The following is a 20,875-nucleotide window of genomic DNA, read 5'->3' as shown; positions in this document are numbered from 1 at the left end:
TACAGAAAGATTTATATTCTTTTAAAAAATATGTTATCCTTTAAATGTGTAAAGTTAGCCATATTCACACAAAGAGACTCCAGGATAATGCACAGCTATCAATACAATAGGCAGCATAGCCTGTAGTATAAATAATTCTGATTTTACAGGAGTTTACCATCACAGTGTGGTACAACGGTTTTTCAGTTCTTCAAAGTTTATACTTTTTCAACCATAGCTCTCATTTTGGAGTGCTCTAGTTAGGAATTTTGCTGAAATCAGAGACTAAGGGCCATAGCCCATTAGAACCTGTGTCCCAATGTGAGCCTCTCCTAAATTTGGTTATGCTAAATGTGACTTTCACAGACGCTGCTGTGACTAACCAGTTTTCAAATTCATCATAGTGGCCTGAATGTGAAATGCTCTAATTTTCAGGGATACAGACGTACCCTTGGAGTTACTGTGGGTTGGGTTCCAGACTGCCACAACAAAGCGAACAGCTAAATAAAGTGAGTCATGTACACTTTTTGGTTTCCCAATGCATACAAAAGTTATGTTTACATTATACTGTAGTCTGTAAGTATGAAATAGCACTACATCTGAAAAATATGTATGCCTTAATTAAAAAATATTTTATTGCTAAAAATTGCTAATGATCATCTTAGTCTTCCGCGAGTCATAACCTTTTTGCTGGTGGAGGGTCTTGCCTCAATGTTGATGGTTGCTGACTGATCAGAGTGGATGTTGGTGAGGGCTGGGGTGGCTGTGGCAGTTTCTTAAAATAAGACAACAGTGAAGTCTGTTCCATTGATTAATTCTTTCTTTCACAAAGTATTTCTTTGTAGTATGTGATGCTGTTTGATAGCATTTTTCCACAGTAGAACTTCTTTCAAAATTTGGGTAAATCTTCTCAAACTCTGCCACCACTTTACCCACAGTATTTGAGTAGTATTCTAAATCCTGTGTTTTCATTTCAACAATGTCCACATCATCTTCATCAGGAGTGGAGTAGATTCCATCTCAAGAAACCACTTTCTTTGCCCATTCATAACAATCAACTCCTCATTCATTCAAGTTTTATTATGAGATTGTAGCAATTTAGTTACATCTTCAGGCTCTACTTCTAATTCTAGTTCTCTTGCTATTTCCACCACATCTACAGTTACTTCCTCTGCTGAAGTTTTGAACTCCTCCAAGTCATCCATGAGGGCTGAAATCAACTTCTTCCAAACTCCTGTTGATGTTGATATTTTTTACCTCCTCCCATGAATGACAAATGTTCATAAATAGCATCTAGAATGGTGAATCCTTTCCAAAAGGTTTCCAATTTATTTCGCCCACAGTCATCAGAGGAAACACTGTCTATGACAGCCATAACCTTATAAAATGTGTGTTTCTTAAATGATAAGAAAAATGATAAACCATTTGTACAAGGTTTCTTTTTCAAGATTAAGCATCGCATTCTGGATCCTGAGCTGTATTTCAAAAAAGGAAAAGACACAAAATATATGTGCTTCTTAAATGATAAGAAGCCCAGCTTCCTGGGCTGCGAATGAATGCTGTGTTAGCAGGCATAAAAACAGCGTTAATCTCCTTGGACATCTTCATAAGAGCTCTTGAATGACTACATTGTCAGTGAAAAGTAGTATTTTGAAAAGTATCTTTTCTTTCTGAGCAGTAGGTCTCAACAGATGTTGAACAAATATTCAGTAAGCCATGCTGTAAATAGATGTATGGTCATCCAGGTTTTGTTTTTCCACTGATAGACCATAGGCAGAACAGATTCAGCATAATTCTTAATGGCCCTAGAATTTTCAGAATAGTAAATGATCATTGATTTCAACTTAAAGTCAATAGCTGTATTAGTCCCTAACAAAATAATCAGTCTGTGTTTTGGAGTGTTGAAGCTAGGCATTGACCTTTCTTCTTTAGCTATGAAAATCCTAGATGGCATCTTTTCCAATATTAGGCATTTTGTCTACATGGAAAATCTGCTACTTAGTGTAGCCACCTTCACCAATGATCTTAGCTAGATTTTCCAGATCACTTGCTGCAGCTTCTCCATTATGCTTGTCACTTTACCTTGCACTTTTATGTTATAGAGAAAACTTCTTTCCTTAAACCTCATGAACCATCCTCTGCTAGTGCCAGACTTTTCTTCTATAGCTTCTTTACCTCTCTCAGCCTTCACAGAATTAAATAGAGTTAGGGCCTTGCTCTGAATTAGGTTTTGGCTTAAGGACATGTGGCTGGTTTGATCTTCTATTTAGACCCCTCAAACTTCCTCCACATCAAGAGTAAGGCTGTTTTGCTTTCTTATCATTTGTGTGTTTACTGGAGTAGCACTTTCAATTTCCTTCTGTAACTTTTCCTTCGCATTCTTCATAACTTGGCTGATGGTCTGGTGCAAGAGGCCTAGCTTTTGAGCTCCCTCAACTTTCGACATGCCTTTCTCATTAAACGTAATAATTTCTAGCTTTTGATTTAAAGTGAGAGACATGCAACTCTTCCTTTCACTAAAACATTTAGAAGTAATTGTACTGTTATTAATTTGCCTTACTTAAATATTGTTGTCTCTCAGGGAACAGGGAGGCCCAAAGAGAGGAGAGAGAGAGAGAGCGAGAGGGAGGAAAGGTTGGACAGTAAAGTAGTCACAACACATACATTTATTAAATTATCTGTCATATATGAGTGCTGGTTTTGGTACCCCAGAAAAATTACAGTAGTAAGCTCAAAGATCACTGATCACAGGTCACCATAACAGATATGAAAGTAATTAAACACTTTAAGATACTAAAGTAATTGCCAAAATGTGACACAGAGGCAAAAAGCGAGCACATGCTGTTGGAAAAATAGTGCCAATAGACTTGCTTGAGTGTTGCTACAAGCCTTCAATTTGTAAAAATCGCGTATTTGTGAAGCTCAGTAAAGTGAAGTGCAATAAAACAAGGTATGCCTGTACTAATATACCTGAAATCACACTACATTTTATTAAATCCAGCAGGAAAATTATTTTATGATATCAGCACAGAAATTTTAACTTTGCGTGTGTTGAAAGAGTAATTTAAAAGCATTTTCTTATCTTCCCCCAACTGTAAAACTTAACTATCCAGGGAACCAAAAGAAAATACATTTGACTACAGTAAATCATTTGTCAGGAGAACACATTAAAAACAAATTTAAGTTTCACACTTGGGTCTGGGTACATAAACAGTACGGAAAGTGATGGAATATTTAAGGTATGAACTACCCTTCCTAATTTAACTTATGGTCTTCCTAATAAATACTTCCTTGAACATGTGCTTCACACATCATAAAATTTATGAACAGGCTACATGCTGGTTTTCAAGGAACCATTTGTACAAGGTTTCCTTTTCGGGGTTAAGCATCACATTCCTGGATCCTGAGCTGTATTTCAAAAAAGGAAAAGACACAAAGAAGCTCTTTAGTTAAAGTTTCATGAACACAGCATGCTAGGTTGCAATGTGTTATTTCAAGAGTTCAGGACCTTCTGTCCACCTGCACTGAACTGAGCTGTTGGCTCTGAAATAGCTTATCGAATATGCAGGAGATCAGCCAATCTCTTACTGTCTTTTCCTGTAAATACCTTCTAGGGACCCTGACAAAAACAAAGTCTGATCCCTCCTAGAGGAAAGGCAGCTGAATGGAAAATAGAGCTTTGATTTTCTTTTCCTGCACTATGGGGATCCTGCCCTCTTCAGATTTTTTTTTTTTTTTTAACTTCTTGTCTAGTGAATTCTAAATGTCTTTCAAGATTCTGATCACTTGTCTTATGTTGAGATTTTCCAGAAGCTGACCCTGTGATGAAGATTTAAATGCAAGAAATTTATTGAGGAAGTCTATCTGGAAACACTCATAGAAGATGGGAAATTAAGACAGGAAAGAAAACCTCTGGAACGTGTTGTAATGAACAGGTTACTGCTTTGGCAACAGGCTCAGCACCACTAGACTTCATAGGGACACTGTAGGGTATACCTTAGAGGTTTCACACTTGGGGAAAGGACACTCAGGTGCTCAGGATACCCGTGCCTACCCCTCTTTGGTTGAGAGCTGCTCCTCTGGGCATCCACTCCTGGGTCTTTTTGGCCTTTCTTGTGTGCTGGCCAAGCGTGCTTTCTCAGGCAGAGAAGATTGGCAGTCTTGCAACATGTGCTGGCATGTATGTGACAAGTGCTAAGGGGCTATGGCAGGGTACTGGCAGCCTCTGCAATGCCCTTCTGGTAATCTCCTGCAACTGCTAATGGTGCTCTGGATGCCTGACTTCTCTGGCCCCCCAGCACGTCAGTCCCAGTGCTCAGGATGTTGTGTTGAAATCTTTCACTCACACAATACATCTGTCGAAATCCTTGCTATGGAAAAGAGATCACATTTGTGAATAAAGATAGATATGATCACTTCTCTTGTTGGGGATAAAGGGTGCGAAAACAAGGAAGCAAACAAATATTAATACATAAAAATAAAAATTTTGGCAAGTGCTATGAGGGTAACAAAAGGGGTGTATAACAATAATAAATGAATGTTGGGATTGGAATAGGGAATTTATTTAGACATGGTGATTAAGAAACACCAAGCTAAAGAGAAACTATTTATGCCAAATCCTGAAGAGTGAGAGAAGACAGTCATGCAAAGGGCAGAGGAAAGACTGTCGGGTAGGAGGGACAGTGGGAAGATGGGAATCATCTTGCTTGAAAAACTCAGTCATCAAGGCTAGAACTGGGGCAAGAGGGCGTGTACCAGATGAGGTAGAAAAGCAGGAAAGGGCTGGGTCAGGCAAGACTCAGTCTCTTCCGCTAGTTTGTAAGTTCCTCAAGACCTATGAGGATCATGTCACTTATCTATGTTTTCACCAATAATGCTCCTTTCCTTCCTCCCCAGCTTGTATAGTCCAACACTGAAGGTTTTCAGAAAACTGTTATGGTCCGTATCCAAAACAAATCTTTGCTTATTTCCTAATGATGGCTAAAGCAACCCCTGAAAAATGAGATTGAGTCTGAGTGCACTTTTATATTTTAAAAGATGAAGAAATTCATAAAATATTTAGGTGGTAACCCCATAAAACTCTGAAAGTTTTGCTGAGAATGTACAAATGGGACTTCTAAACATGCCTAACCTGCTTGAAAGGAGAGACACACATTTTCATGTTGGACTGTTAGTAACCTGACATATTCTGTATGCTCAGGCCTATGAACAGAAAGACCATCCAGCTGGAGAAAACAAGAATTACACATAAAATAATAAAGAAACCGTAAATGGCGGTGTATGATAAATAATTTAAAAAACAATGGACCCTAACATTTATCGAGTACTTATATTTTCAAGCACCCTTCTAAGGACTTCATATGGATTAATTTATATGAATCTCACAACAATCCCATAAGAGATGCTCTATCACTGTTCTTATTTTATTGATGAGGAGACAGGCACAAGGAGCTTAGAAAATTTGTCCAGCATCAGACAATGAGTCAGATTTGGGATTCCCACACAATTTGACTGAAGACAATGGGAAAATAGTTGTATGGTGAAGGAAAACATACACCAAAGGATGTCAGAAGGAAGGATTATTATCCCAGACTTCCTTAGAGTTGGCAGGGAAGACAGATAATTCAGTTTTATTCTCTGTCTCTGTGACTCTCCTCTATGACATCCATCAAAAGGTCACAGAAGGCCCTCTTCATCCCTTTCAATGACATGCCACACACCTCCCTGTGGGACAGCGTGTTTCAAACAGCTCCAATTGTCATAGCTTCTTTCTTCTGCTGAGGCACAATAGACCTTTTAAACCCTAATTCTGTGCTCCAGAATTGCAGAATAGTGATATAGTTTGGATATTTGCCCCTACCCAAATCTCATGTTGAATTGTGATCCTCAGTATTGGAGGTGTGGCCTGCTGGGAAGTGACTGGATCATGAGGGTGAATTTCTCATGAATGATTTAGCACCATCTACTTGGTGCTGTCCTCACAATAGTGAGTGAATTCTTGAGAAATCTGGCCATTTAAAAGTCTGTGGCACCCAGCAAAAGAAACTATCATCAGAGTGAACAGACAACTTACAGAATGGGAGAAAATTTTTGCAATCTATCAATCTGACAAAGGGCTAATATCCAGGATCTACAAAGAACTTAAACAAATTTACAAGAAAAAAACAAACAACTCCATCAAAAAGTGGGCAAAGGATATGAACAGACACTTCTCAAAAGAAGACATTTATGCATCCAACAGACATATGAAAAAATGCTCATCACCACTGGTCATTAGAGAAATGCAAATCAAAACGACAATGAAATACTATCTCATGCCAATTAGAATGGTGATCATTAAAAAGTCAGGAGACAACAGATGCTAGAGAGGATGTGGAGAAATAGGAACACTTTTATACTGTTGGTGGGAGTGTAAATTAGTTCAAGCATTGTGGAAGACAGTGTGGTGATTTCTCAAGGATCTAGAACCAGAAATACCATTTGACCCAGCAATCCCATTACTGGGTATATACCCAAAGGATTAGAAATCATTCTACTATAAAGACACATGCACACGTATGTTTATTGTGACACTATTCACAATAGCAAAGAGTTGGAACCAACCCAAATGTCCATCAATAATAGACTGGATAAAGAAAATGTGGCACATATACACTATAGAATACTATGCAGCCATAAAAAAGGATGAGTTCATGTCCTTTGCAGGGACATGGATGCAGCTGAAAACCATAATTCTCAGCAAACTATCACAAGAACAGAAAACCAAGCACTGCATGTTCTCATTCATAAGTGAGAGTTGAGCAATGAGAACACATGGACACAGGGAGGGGAACATCACACACCGGGGCCTGTCAGGAGGTAGGGAGCTAGGGGAGGCATAACATTAGAAGAAATGCCTAATGTAGGTGAAAGGTTGATGGGTGCAGCAAACCACCATGCCACGTGCATACCTATGAAACAAAATGACATGTTCTGCACATGTACCTCAGAACATAAAGTATAATGATAATGATAAAAAAGTCGGTGTCACCTCTCTCTTTCTCTTGCTCCTGCTTGTACATGTGATGTATCTGTTCCCTCTTCACCTTCTGCCATGATTGTAAGCTTCCTGAGGCCTCCCTTGAAGCCGAGCAGATGCCAGCATCATGCTTCCTGTAAAGCCTACAGAACCTTGAGACAGTTAAACCTCTTTTTAAAATAAGTTACCCAATCTCAGGTATTTCTTTAGAGCAGTGCAGGAACAGCCTAACACAGGCAGTCTTGAAGATGTGCATAAAGACAACTACTGCATTAAGTATTTCTTTGTAAGGCTGAGTGGTCTCTTTCCTCCCCAGTACTTCTTCATGCTTTCTGGGTACCACGCACTATACTAACCTTTCTGCTTTTCTTCAGATGACATGTTTAAATTTGCTGATGCCCCATGACAGCACTGGCATCTTGAATCGGACATAATACTGCAGGTATAGTCTGGTCTATGCCTGCCGGGTGGGCTCATTCCTACATTTTTTACTAATGCAGCCCTTATCTAATTAGTGTTTTTTGGCAGTCCCAACTCTGATGACTCATATTAACTTTTCAGCCCACCAGAACATGTAAGAATTGCCTGTTAGCCAAGTATTTGTCTCCTGGATTAATGTGCTTTATTTCTGAAGCTAGTTCATTGAAAAATAACTTACCAAGCACATACAGAGATGAGAAAAAGACTACATCTGATATGGTCATTTGTCAAATTTTACAACTCAAGGTTTGAAGGTGAAAAATCTGGGTTCAAATCCTAATTTCAACACTTCCCATCTGCATGACATTTGGAAAACGAGAAATTCTCTAAGTTCAGTTTCCTTATCTGGAAAGTACAGGATGAGAACAACCTACAGAGTTGTGAAATTTGAATGAGATAATATCTATGAAGAATTTACCATGGTGTGCCTGCTGTCTGGTTAAATCTTCACTTGAACCAAAGCAGCTGAATGTGGCTGGAGGAAAACACATGAGGATGACTGATTTTATTGTAATCTCTAGTTAACTATACCTTACACGGTCCTATCTGACTGTTTCTTATGTTTTCTATCCTCAAACCTTCCACACTTCCTCCTCATATTTATGCTCATCTGGTGACTTTGATTCTTACTTCAATGAAAAGACAGAAGGACTCACAAGAGAATTTCCATACACTGCTACCACCACACCCATCAACCTGCCTGAGTCTGTGTCCTTATCATTACTTGATATATTATAGGTATATTTGTACATTTATTTGTCTATTTCTCTACCAAAATGTGAACTGCTAAGGGGCAGGATTTTTCTCTTATTTTGTTCACCACTGATTCCCCAGTACCTAGAACAGTGCCTGGTACATAAGATACTCATTAAGTGTGACGAATGAATAAATGCACAATCCATGGAAAGTGTTCAGTAATGATATATGTTACTAATATTAGTTATTTCTCTAGATTTCAACTGTCTATTGTGAAAGAGAGTCAAATATTATAGATAATGACCATTCGGTATAGTAATTATAGTGAGAGAGAGAGGACCCGTACAAATTGCTGTGAGCCCATAGAAGAGGAAGAAAATAGAAGGTATTTAATATGCAGATGCTCTTAAATCAAACCTTGGCTCTTTCACTTCATCTCTCTTTGATTACAAACTAGTTATTTATTTCTATCAGCCCAATTTTTCTTGTGTATAAAATGGTTACAATAATAATGCTGCCTGGGAGTTACTGCTAAGATTAAACAGGGCAGTAAATATTAAGTGCTGAGCTCAGTGACTCTAACATGGAAAATGATTTTAAAGCATTTTTTTAAAAAGAAAGAGCAGGACGGGAATAGGAAATAAGCTATAGGAGGAAGAAGAAGGGCATATGATGTTGGTAGTGTGGACAGAAGGTTAACAGTGGAAGCAGCAAGATATGGTTGGATTCTAAATTATTTTGATGATAGAGCTAATAGAACTTTCTAATAAGTTGGATGGGTATCATGAGAGATAAACAGTAGTCAAGGATAAGCCTGCTACTGGAGAGACAGAGTTGCCATCATCAGCTGAGATGGAAAATGCTGTACGTGGAGCAGAATTAATCTTAGACCATCTGCTCCCAGCAGCGGGTTCATTTTTTCCTTTGGTTTTCCTCAATGTTTTTCTTATTGTTCCAAGTAAATAACTTCATTAATCCCCTCTATGGTTTCCCATCATGTATCTCGATTGGTCAATTTATTCTGGGCTAGAAACTCCTATTACACCTTACTGAAGTTCGAGCTTAAAGACTGTGGTTCCTCATTATATGGGCACATTGTTTTCTTTAGATATTTTTCTTTTATATTCCCTATTTAGATCTGCTCTTCTATGGTGATGAGATTGTACTGATTTTCAGTTTGGAATTTTTGTTTTTCAAGTATCTAGCACATATGTGACATATAATGTAGCTGATGATTGCTGGTATTTTCATCTGTAGCTACTCTTGACTAAGTAATAGATAACACAGCATCACTTTTTTCTAAGTGTGCTGGTCATTCCAGCTTCACCAAACATTTCTATATTCTTGACTGGAATTAGGTTCATAATTGACCAATCCTTTCACTGCCTTCTTTAGTTCTATTTAAATGAAACTATCTACCAGGTAGGTAAACTTTTGCTAGGAATCAAACCAATGTGTGACTAAATGGTAATTGTCCACCTTTGAGATACTCTCATGTGTTTAATCAGGAATAGAACATGATTGTTCTTCATGTAAGGGGAGCTCAAACATTAGATATGAAAAGGCACTCTTCTTCTCTCCTGTCTTTTTCCCAAATGTTGTTTAATGTGCCTCTGCTCTTACATTTATGGTGCTTTAACTGGAAGGAAAAGGGGAGACAGGAAGGATCTAACAGGTTTTGAGCATCCACTGTGTGCCAGACACTGTGCTAAGTATTTACAGTTTATCACTTATTCTTCATCTCCCAAAGCTAATAGGCATCGCCTCTTTTAAATATGAAAAAAGTGAGGCTCAGGCCATTTATGAAACTAAGTCAAGTTCACAGAAATAAGTCAAAATCAGCTCTTCTGACTCCTAAGTGTGTGCTCCTTCTGTTAACACCATGTTATTTCATGAGTCAAGAGCTTTCTTGATATAGTGGACTCTTTCACCTTCTCTTCTAGTAAATTCTAATAAAATTCTTTTTGAAAAATGTGTATGTGTGTGATGTTCCCCTCCTCATGTCCACATGTGTTCTCCTTGTTCAACTCCCACTTATGATTGAGAATATGCAGTCTTTGATTTTCTATTCTTGTGATAGTTTCCTGAGAATGATGGTTTCCAGCTTCATTCATGTCCCTGCAAAGGACATGAACTCTTCCTTTTTTATGACTGCATAGTATTCCATGGTGGGGGACTAAGGGAGGGATAGCATTAGGAGAAATACCTAATGTAGGTGATGGGTTGATGGGTGCAGCAAACCACCATGGCACAGGTATACCTATGCAACAAACCTACACATTCTCCACATGTACCCCAGAACTTAAAGTATAATTTAAAAAAAGAAAAGAAAAATGTGTATGTTTCCATTTGTATATGAAAGCCTAACTGTTTGAATGTTACCAGTGAAATGATGGCTGTTTCCTGGGCTTACTTTCTTTCCTATTGATATCTGTGGCTTGGTTTAGGGATCAATATAAATGTAGGGTAGAATAATTCATGAAGGTCTTCATTAGGATGTGAGTAAATCTTGTAGAATGGGTAGGTAAAGCTTGACCAGTCAGAAAGAGAAGAATAAGTCATGCAGGAGGCAAGCAGAACTTGGACAAAAAAGGGAGTCCACATGCTCATGGAGGGGGTACCAGATTGTGGGATGATTGCAAAGCCCCAGTGAAGACTTTTATTCTTTAGGCAATGAGACATATGAGCAAGGGGGAGGAGAGATGATTGTGAGCCTCAGGAGGACTGCCCTTAGAATTGTGTAAGCTGGGTAAGAACAGAGAGGCCATGTTATGTCAGTAATACAGACATGGGATGATAAAAGGCTCCAACTAAGCTGTTGGCAAGAGAGACAATCTATATAATCTTTCCCTCCATAAGTCTAACTTAAATATCAATTATCTCTATGCAAACAGCAAATATGCGATATAATCGAAAGCCAATGGGAGATGAAAAAGCAATTTTAATAATAATATGCTACATTTTTCAAAAACAAGTATTCTGCTCAAGAGGGTCAGGAAAACTGTTTGTTGTTTGTTTGTTTGTTTTATGGTGGATTGGAGACATTGTTAGTATGCCTCTCCCTTTTGGAAAGACAAAATAGTGTGTAGAGATTCACACTGTGAACTTTTTTTCCAAGAAGCAACACAGGAACTTAACAGGAAAACTGAAAGAAACCACAGGCCCTTTGAAATAAGTGGCAGGCTGTAGTCTTCACTGTAAGCCAGGTGGAAAACTATAAGTCCCCAGAGTGCGAGGGCAGATAAACTGCCTCCAGGATACACCCTCCCACTGCGGAACCTGGCAATACAGCCCATGGGGGAAGGCCTTAATCCTACCCAACACTGGAGCTGATTTAGGGAGTGGTAGGGAACATAAAAGTAGGAGCAGTAGCAGGAAGACTTCTGTGCATTCCCAGTCTCCAGCATGGATGGAGGGAAGCCATTTTTGGTCTTACAGAAGTCTGTCAGCGAATGCAGGTGGCAGTCACAGGTTGAGAGAGGCTCCCAACTGAAATTCAGGATATAATCTCAAGTGCGGACAAACACCATTGGCCAGAACTTAAGGGTGGGTGGGAAATGTGCTGCTGCCACAGGTGCAGGAGCTGGGTGTTCTGGCTTTGTGGGTGGACTGGAAGGGGTGAGGTCTGAAAGCCATGGTAGCGTCTTCTGGGGGAGTTCTGAGCATAGACTGCTTAGGACTTAGCTAGCTGCTGCTAGTGGAGAGCACGGCAAGTGTGAGACCTGCCTTGCCAAGTGAATGGTAGCTGGGTGGGGTTTATTGCCACCTGCTGTTCCCCACTTCCTGCACAAACTCTTCTGTGCAGTAGAGACAGCTGTGCTTCTCTCTGGAACATTACCCCAGTGGCAAGAGAACTGCCCTCCAATTTCACAAAACTGCTGCTTGTCCTGCATGTGGAGAGTCAGAGTGTGGCCCAGTCTGACCCAGCTGCTACCTGGCTTTGCCCCCTCTACCCACCCTGATAACTTAACACAATGGACAGAAACCTTTGGGAGCTTTATGGCCCCACTCATTGTCCGAGAATACAGAATACCTCCCCTGGGTAACAGAGCAAGCACAAATCCCACTGCTGCTAACACAGCTTGTGCTCTTTTGCAGGTGCCACCTCCTGGCTGGAGGCCAACTGACACAGTCCATTACAACATCTGCAGGTAGAATAACACAGTGCTCAGAAAGAAGAAAATGTGTGTGTTACCTCAGTTATCACCATTGCTTGCAGCACCATGGCTAACCAGGAGGTCTTGAGTTTGCCCGTGTGACCAGTTCATTACTTTTTCTGCCAGCATTTGAGAAAGCCAACATACTAAAGTTATTTATAACTAAGGAACTTTACAGAGTTTACGTCACTCCCCTCCCATCTCCATCAGAGCTGGGAGACTTGAGGACAGATCACATCACTGGTTCCCTTGCAGACATTTCCCAGCACCAGCCTGGAGTGTGGCAGCCCCACTAGGTGGCTAGACCCAGAGGAGCAGCAGCACTCACAGTAGTCTGGTTCTCAGCAACGCCTACTCCTAGGCAGACAGCAAATGTACCATATTAAGAGAACACCTTGAGAGATAAATGAATCTGGATGGCAGGCCTTGAATCCCAGAACTTTCTGCTGGTGGGAAGTTTCTTTCAGCAGTGGCACAGATACAGTGCTGGACTCAGTGGGGAAAGTCTGAAGCTCTGCCCCAACTCTGAGGCAGCCCTTGTGCTCACAAAAGGTCTTGGAGAAGACGAATTCTTTTCTCTCTTGTCAATCACTGAAGACACAGCTAGGGCTTCTCCCACAGGAGTTCAGCATGAGTCCACCTATAGGCAGCCTTTCTGGAACACTTCAGGGTGACTGAATCGCCACAGGAGGAATGCCCTCTGGGTTCAGGCTTGCCTGAGGGGTAGTGTCACAATTCATCTCTATTTGGAATATCAAGTACTCAACTCTACTTGGAATTTCATTCCTGTACATGAAAAGAGATGCCTGTCTGATTTGAATAGCTGTAGCACATATGAGTATAGACTTTTATAAACAGCCAGGTCACAACTTGAATGCTTTGCTGCTTAGAACTTTCTTCTGCCAGATACCCTAAATCACCTTTCTCAATTTCAAAGTTCCACAGATCTCTAGGGCAGGGGCAAAAGGCCATCTTTCTTCTTGCTAAAGAGTGATCTTTATTCCAGTTCCCAACACATTTCTCATCTCCATCTGAGACTACCTCAGCCTGGACTTCATTGTCCATATCACTATCAGCATTTTGGTTAGAAACATTCAACAAGCCTCTAGGAAGTTCCAAACTTTCCCACATCTTCCTGTCTTCTGAGCTCTCCAAACTGCTCCAACCTCTGCTAATTTCCAAAATCACTTCCACATTTTTAGGTATCTTTATAACAGTGCCCCACTCCCAGTACCAATTTTCTGTATTTGTCCATTCTTACACTGCTATAAAGAACTACCTGAGATTGGATGATTTATGAAGGAAAGAGGTTTAATTGATTCGCATTTCCACAGGCTTATAGGAAGTATGACTGGGAGGCCTCAGGAAAGTTACAGTCATGGTGGAAGGTGAAGGGAAAGCAAGCAGCTTTCTCACATGGTGTCAGGAGACAAAGAGCAATGGAGGAAGTGCCACACACTTTTAAACCATCAGATCTCATCAGAACTCATTCACTATCATGAGAACAGCAAGGGGGACGTCAGCACCATGATTCAATTACCTTCCACCAGCCCTCTCCTCTTACATGTGTGGATTACAATTTGACATGAGGTTTTGGTGGGGACACAGAGCCAAACCACGTTGCCTTACAAGCCCAAAGGGATTGGGATCCTATCTTTAGCCATTTTATTTTTGGAGGCAGAGTCTCTCTCTGTTGCCCAGGCTAGAGTACAGGGGCACAATCTTAGCTCACTGCAAACTCTGACTTCCAGGTTCACGCCATTCTCCTGTCTCAGCCTCCCTAGTAGCTGGGACTATAGGCACCCACCACCATGTCTGGCTAATTTTTCACCATGTCTGGCTAATATATATATATATATATATGTAGAGATGGGGCTTCACTGTATTAGCCAGGATGGTCTCTATCTCCTGACCTCGTGATCCAGCCACCTTGGCCTCCTAAAGTGCTGGAAATGCAGGCGTGAGCCACTGCACCCAGCATCTTTAGCCTGTTTAAAGAGAATAATTGTCAGGCAAGTATTTTGTATCCTGCAAAACTAAGTTCCATAAATGAAGGAGAAATAAACTCATTTTCAGACAAGCAAATGCTGAGGCAATTTGTTACTACTAGACAAACCCTACAAGGAATCCTAGGAGTTCTAAGTCTTGAAACAAAAGGTTGATATGCACCAGAATAGAACTTCTTGAAAGCATAAAATGCACAGGCCTATAAAACAACAATACAATGAAGAAAATAAAGTAGGTAACAATCAACATGATGACTGAGAAAGTATCTCACATCTTGACATGAATATTGAATGTAAACGGCCTAAATGCTCCACTTAAGATACAGATTGGCAGAATGGAAAAAAAACCCACAAACCAAATATCTTCTGTCTTCAAGAGACTCACCTAACACATAAGGATTCATATAAATTCAAGAAAAAGGAGTGGGAAAAGATACTCCATGCAAATGGAAATCAAAAGTGAGCAGAAGTAGCTATTTTTATATCAGATTAAACAGACTTTAAAGCAACAATATTAAAAACAAAAAAGAAAGAAGGTCATTACACAATGATGAAAGAATCAATCCAACAAGAGGATATTACAATCCTAAATATATATGTCCCTAACTCTGGAGCTCCCAAACTTATAAAACAATTACCATTAGACCTAAGAAGTAAGACAGACAGCAACACAATAATAGTGTGTTGCTATTGGGGACTTCAATAGTGTGTTGCTGTCAGTGGGGACTTCAATACCCCACTGACAGCACTAAACAGATCACTGAGACAGAAAGTCAATAAAGCAACAATGGACTTAAACTACACTCTATAACAAATGGACCTGATATTTATAGAACATTCTACCCAATAACTGCAAAATACACATTCTTATTAACATATGGAATATTTTCCAAGATAGACCATATGATAGGTCACAAAACATGTCTCAATACATTTAAGAAAATCAAATTTATGTCAAGTACCTTCTCAGAACACAGTGCAATAAAACTGGAAATTAACTCCAAAAGGAACCCTGAAAACAATACAAACACATGGAAATTAAACAATCTTCTCCTGAATGATTTTGGGGTTAACAATGAAATCAAGATGGAAATTAAAAAATTCTTTGAAATGAATGATAATATTGACACAAGTTATGAAAATCTCTGTGATACAGATGTTGACTACTATACATCACATAAACAGAATTAAAAACAAAAGCCATATTATCAGTTCAATAGATGCAGAAAAAGCATTTGACAAAATTCAGCCTCTTTTTAGGTAACCCCCAATAACAAACTAGGCATTGAAAGAACATACCTCAAAATGCCAGGAGGTGAATAAAGACCATATATATCAAACCATCAGCCAACATCATATGGAATGGAGAAAAGTTAAAAGTATAAGTTAAAAGTTAAAAGCAAAAGTTAAAAGGATAAAGTTAAAAGTTCCAGTTCCTGAGAACTGGAACAAGCAAGGATGCCCACTTTCACCAGAAAATGGGCATCCATTTTCTAGAATGAATGTCCTAGCTTGAGTAATTAGACAAGAGAAAGAAAATAAAGGGCAACCAACTTGGAAAAGAGGAAGTCAAATTATTACTGTTCACTGATGATATAATTGTACACCTAGAAAACGCTAAAGATTCCTCCAAAAGACTTCTAGATTTCATAAGCAAATTCAGTGAAGTCTCAGGTTACAAAATTAATGTACACAAATCAGTAGCACTACTATACACCAACAATAACCAAACCGAGAATCAAACCATGAACTCAATCCTTTTTACAATAGCTGCAAAACAAAATCTAGGAATATTTTTAACCAGGGAGATGAAAGATCTCTATAAGGAGAACTACAAAACACTGCCAAAAGAAATCATAGATGACACAAACAAATGGAAACTCATCCCATGCTCATGAATTAGAAGACTCAGTATTTTAAGAATGACCACATTGCCCAAAGAAATCTACAGATTCAAGGCAATGCCTATCAAAATATCAACACTATTCTTCTCAGAATTAGTAAAAAAAAAAAAAAACCCAAAATTCATATGGAACCAAAAAAATAAAAAAGAGCTCAAAGAGCCAAAGCAATCCCAAACAAAAAGAACAAATCTGAATGCATCATGTGACCTGATTTCAAATTATACTATAATGCTATAGTTACCAAAACAGCATGGTACTGTACAAAATTAAACACATAGAACAATGGAACAGAATAGAGAACCCAGAAATAAAGCTAAATATCTGTAGCCAATGGATCTTTGACAAAACATACAAAACTATAAATTGGGGAAAAGGTACCTTATTTAATAAATGATGCTGGAAAAACTGAATAGCAACATATAGAAGAATGAAACTGGGTCCCTATCTCATACCTTATAAAAAATTAACTCAAGGTGGATTAAAGACTTAAATTGAAGATCTGAAATAATACAAATTCTAGAGGATAACCTAGGAAAAACTCTTCTGGACACTGGCCTATACAAAGAATTTATGACTAACACCCCAAAAGCAAATGTAACAAACAAAAATACAAAAATAAATGGGGTCTAATTAAACTAAAAAGCGCTATATAGAAAAACAAATAATTACCAGAGTTAAACAACCCACAGAATGGGAGAAAACATTTGCAAGCTGTCCATCCCAAAGGACTAATATCCAAAATCTACAAGGAACTCAAACAAATCAGCAAGAAAAAACAACCCCATTGGCAGATGACATGAATGGACATTTTTCAAAAGAAGATGTACAAACGACCGAACAACCATGAAAAAATGCTCAGCATCACTAGTCATCAGGGAAATGGAAATTAAAACCACAGTGAGATACCATTTTACCCTCACCAGAATGGCTATTATTAAAAAATAAAAAAACAACAGATGTTGGCATGGATTTGGTGAAAAGGGAAGCATTCACTGTAGGTAGGGATGTAAATTAGGATAATCTTTACAGAAAACAGTGTGGAGATTTCTTAAAGAACTAAAAGTAGAACCACTTTTCAATTCAGGAATCCCATTACTGGGTATCTACCCAAAAGGAAAGAAGTCATTATGTAAAAAAGACACCTGAAAATGTATGTTTATTACAGCACAATTTGCAACTGCAAAGTTATGGGACCAATCTAAGTGCCCAACAACTAATGAGTGGATAAAGAAAATGTGGTATATACACACCATGGAATACTACTCAACCATAAAATGTATAAAATAATGTATTTTGCAGCAACTTGAATGAAGCTGGACACCTTTATTCTAAATGAAGTAACTCAGAAATGGAAAACCAAATATTCTATGTCCTCACAAGTGGGAGCTCAACTATGTTTTTAAAATTTTTAATTTATTTTATTTTTGAGACGGAGTTTCGCTCTGTCATCCAGGCTGGAGTGCAGTGGTTTGATCTTGGCTCCCTGCAAGTTCTGCCTCCTGGGTTCAAGCAATTCTCTTGTCTCAGTCTCCCGAGTACCCGGGACTACAGTCACGTGCTACCACGCTTGGCTAATTTCTGTATTTTTAGTAGAGATGGGGTTTCACTATATTGGTCAGGCTCAAACTCCTGACCTCAGGTGATCCACTCGCCTTGGCCTCCCCAAGTCCTGGGATTACAGACGTGAGCCACTGCACCTGGCCTGGAGCTCAACTATGTGCAAAGGCAAACAGAGTGGTATAACGGACTTTGGAGACTCAGAAGTGGGAGCGTGAGAAGAGGTAAGAAATAAAAAGTGACATATTTGTTACAACGTACACTACTTGGGTGACAGGTGAACTAAAACCTCAGACTTCACCACTATGCTATTCACTTACGTAATAAAAAACCACTTACTCTCCAAAAGCTATTGAAATAAAATTTAAAAAAAGAAATAAACCTATTTTAAAACAAAAAAGAAAACTCTCAGAGTTGCTGTTTATAGTTATTTACAACCACTTTCAAGGAAATGTTTTGAAAAAAATAATGAGTTGATATGCATTGTGCAACACTACCCTTCACCCAATATTGCACTGATTGAGAAGTTATGTATATAGTATTATTATGTCTGTTGTGCAGATAAGGACATCGAAGCACAGAAAGGTTAAGTAAGTTGCTCAAAATCACAGACTTAGCAAGGCCTAGGGCCAAAAACTCTTAATTTCAGTACCCTACTTTCTTATTGATTAATAACAAAGTTACTGATTGAGAAAAATATAAAATTTTAAGAAAAAAAGGAAGAAAAATGAGACGATTTATTGGATAGAGTAGAACTTAAACATTTTTATTTAATTTGCTAAGCCAGAAATTAGGCAAATCAATACTATGTATGAATGTAAACATCAACAAATTCTTAAAATCTTTTTTTTTTTTTTTTCCCCTACAGGGATAGCCCACAGCTATTCCACGGATGGGCACATTTGGAAGTTTGGTTCTAAAACCTAAAAGAAGAAATTTAGGAATAGGAACAGCTCCAGCCTCCAGCTCCCAGTGTGAGTGACAGAGAAGACGGGTGATTTCTGCATTTGCAACTGAGGTACTGGGTTCATCTCACTGGGGAGTGTCGGACAGTCTGTGTTGGTCAGTGGGTGCAGCCCAACCAGTGAGAGGTGAAGCAGTGCCAGGCACTGCCTCACCTGGGAAGCACAATGGGGAAGGGAATTCCCTTTCCTAGCCAAGGGAAACTGAGACACACAATACCTGGAAAATCGGGTAACTCCCACCCTAATACTGCACTTTACCAAGGGTCTTAGCAAATGGCACACCAGGAGATTATATCCCACACCCGGCCCAGAGGGTCCCACGCTCATGGAGCTTCCCTCATTGCTAGCATAGCAGTCTGAGATCTAACTACCAGGTGGCAGCAAGGCTGGGGGACGGGTGGCCACCTTTGCGGAGGCTTTAGTAGGTAAACAAAGCCGCCAGGAAGCTCGAACTGGGTGGAGCCCACCTCAGCTCAAGGAGGCCTGCCCGCCTCTGTAGACTCCACCTCTGGGGACAGGGCATAGCTAAACAAAAAGCAGCAGAAACCTCTGCAGATGTAAATGTCCTTGGCTGATGGCTTTGAAGAGAGCAGTGGTTCTCCCCGCATGGAGGTTGAGATCTGAGAACAGACAGACTGCCTGCTCAAGTGGGTCCCTCACCCCTGAGTAACCTCACTGGGAGACATCCCTGACTAGGTGCAGATTGACACCTCACACCTCACACAGCTGGGTACACCTCTGAGATGAAGCTTCCAGAACAAGAACCAGACAGCAACACTTGCTGTTCAGCAATATTCTATCTTCTGCAGCCTCTGCTGCTGATACCCGGGCAAACAGGGTCTGGAGTGGACCTCAAGCAAACTCCAACAGACCTGCAGTTGAGGGTCATGACTGTTAGAAGGAAAACTAACAAATAGAAAGGACACCCATACCAAAACCCCATCAGTACGTAACCATCATCAAAGACCAAAGGCAGATAAAACAACAAAGATGGGGAAAAAGCAGTGAAGAAAAGCTGGAAATTCAAAAAGTCAAGCGCATCTCCCCCTCCAAAGGAACGCAGTTCATCACCAGCAATGGAAAAAAGCTGGATGGAGAATGACCTCTGACGAGTTGAGAGAAGAAGACTTCAGTCGATCAAACTTCTCAGAGCTAAAGGAGGAACTACGTACCCAGTGCAAAGAAACTAAAAACCTTGAAAAAAGAATGGAAGAATGGATAACTAGAATAACCAATGCAGAGAAGTCCATAAATGAACTGAGAGATATGAACTGAGAGAGATGAAAACCATGACACGAGAACTACATGACAAATGCACAAGCTTCAGTAACTGACTTGATCAACTGGAAGAAAGAGTATCGGTGATTGAAGAACAAATAGATGAAATGAAGTGAGAAGAGAAGTTTAGGGAAAAAAGAGTAAAAAGAAATGAACAAAGCCTCCAAGAAATACTGAATTATGTGAAAAGACCAAATCTACGTCTGATTGGTGTGCCTGAAAGTGATGGGGAGAATGGAACCAAGTTGGAAAACACTCTGCAGGATATCATCCAGGAGAACTTCCCCAACCTAGCAAGGTAGGCCAACATTCAAATTCAGGAAATACAGAGAACACTGCAAAGATACTCCTCGAGAAGAGCAACTCCAATACACATAATTGTCAGATTCACCAAAGTTGAAATGAAGGAGAAAATGTTAAGGGCAGCCAGAGAGAAAGGTCCGGTTATCCACAAAGGGAAGCCCATCAGACTAGCCATAAGTAGAAAGCTGAAACTGAGTCCTTTTCTTACTCCTGATACAAAAATTAATTCAAGATGGATTAGAGACTTAAATGTTAGACCTAAAACCAGAAAAACCCTAGAAGAAAACTTAGCTAATACCATTCAGGACATAGGCATGGGCAAGGACTTCATGTCTAAAGCACCAAAAGCAACGGCAACAAAAGCCAAAATTGACAAATGGAATCTAATTAAACTAAAGAGCTTCTGTACAGCAAAAGAAGCTACCATCAGCGTGAATAGGCAACCTACAGAATGGGAGAAAATTTTTGCAATCTTCTCATCTGACAAAGGGCTAATATCCAGAACCTACAAAGAACTCAAACAAATTTACAA

At 39.5% G+C, this 20,875-nt stretch overlaps 1 protein-coding gene across 1 annotated transcript in view; it reads right to left on the bottom strand.

Moving 5' to 3' along the window:
• The window catches only part of BBOX1 (butyrobetaine (gamma), 2-oxoglutarate dioxygenase (gamma-butyrobetaine hydroxylase) 1), an 81,717-nt gene that overhangs the window by 40,271 nt on the left and 20,571 nt on the right, over positions 1-20,875 (bottom strand). Inside the window, 2 exon segments of the mRNA XM_011936408.1 lie at positions 4,034-4,129; positions 4,132-4,159. Of these exon segments, the coding sequence (XP_011791798.1) occupies positions 4,034-4,129; positions 4,132-4,159 (124 nt within the window).

Source organism: Colobus angolensis, unplaced genomic scaffold (genome assembly GCF_000951035.1).
Source record: "Colobus angolensis palliatus isolate OR3802 unplaced genomic scaffold, Cang.pa_1.0 Scaffold152, whole genome shotgun sequence".
NCBI classification, from domain to species: domain Eukaryota; kingdom Metazoa; phylum Chordata; class Mammalia; order Primates; family Cercopithecidae; genus Colobus; species Colobus angolensis.
This window is presented reverse-complemented; position numbering and strand designations above follow the sequence as displayed.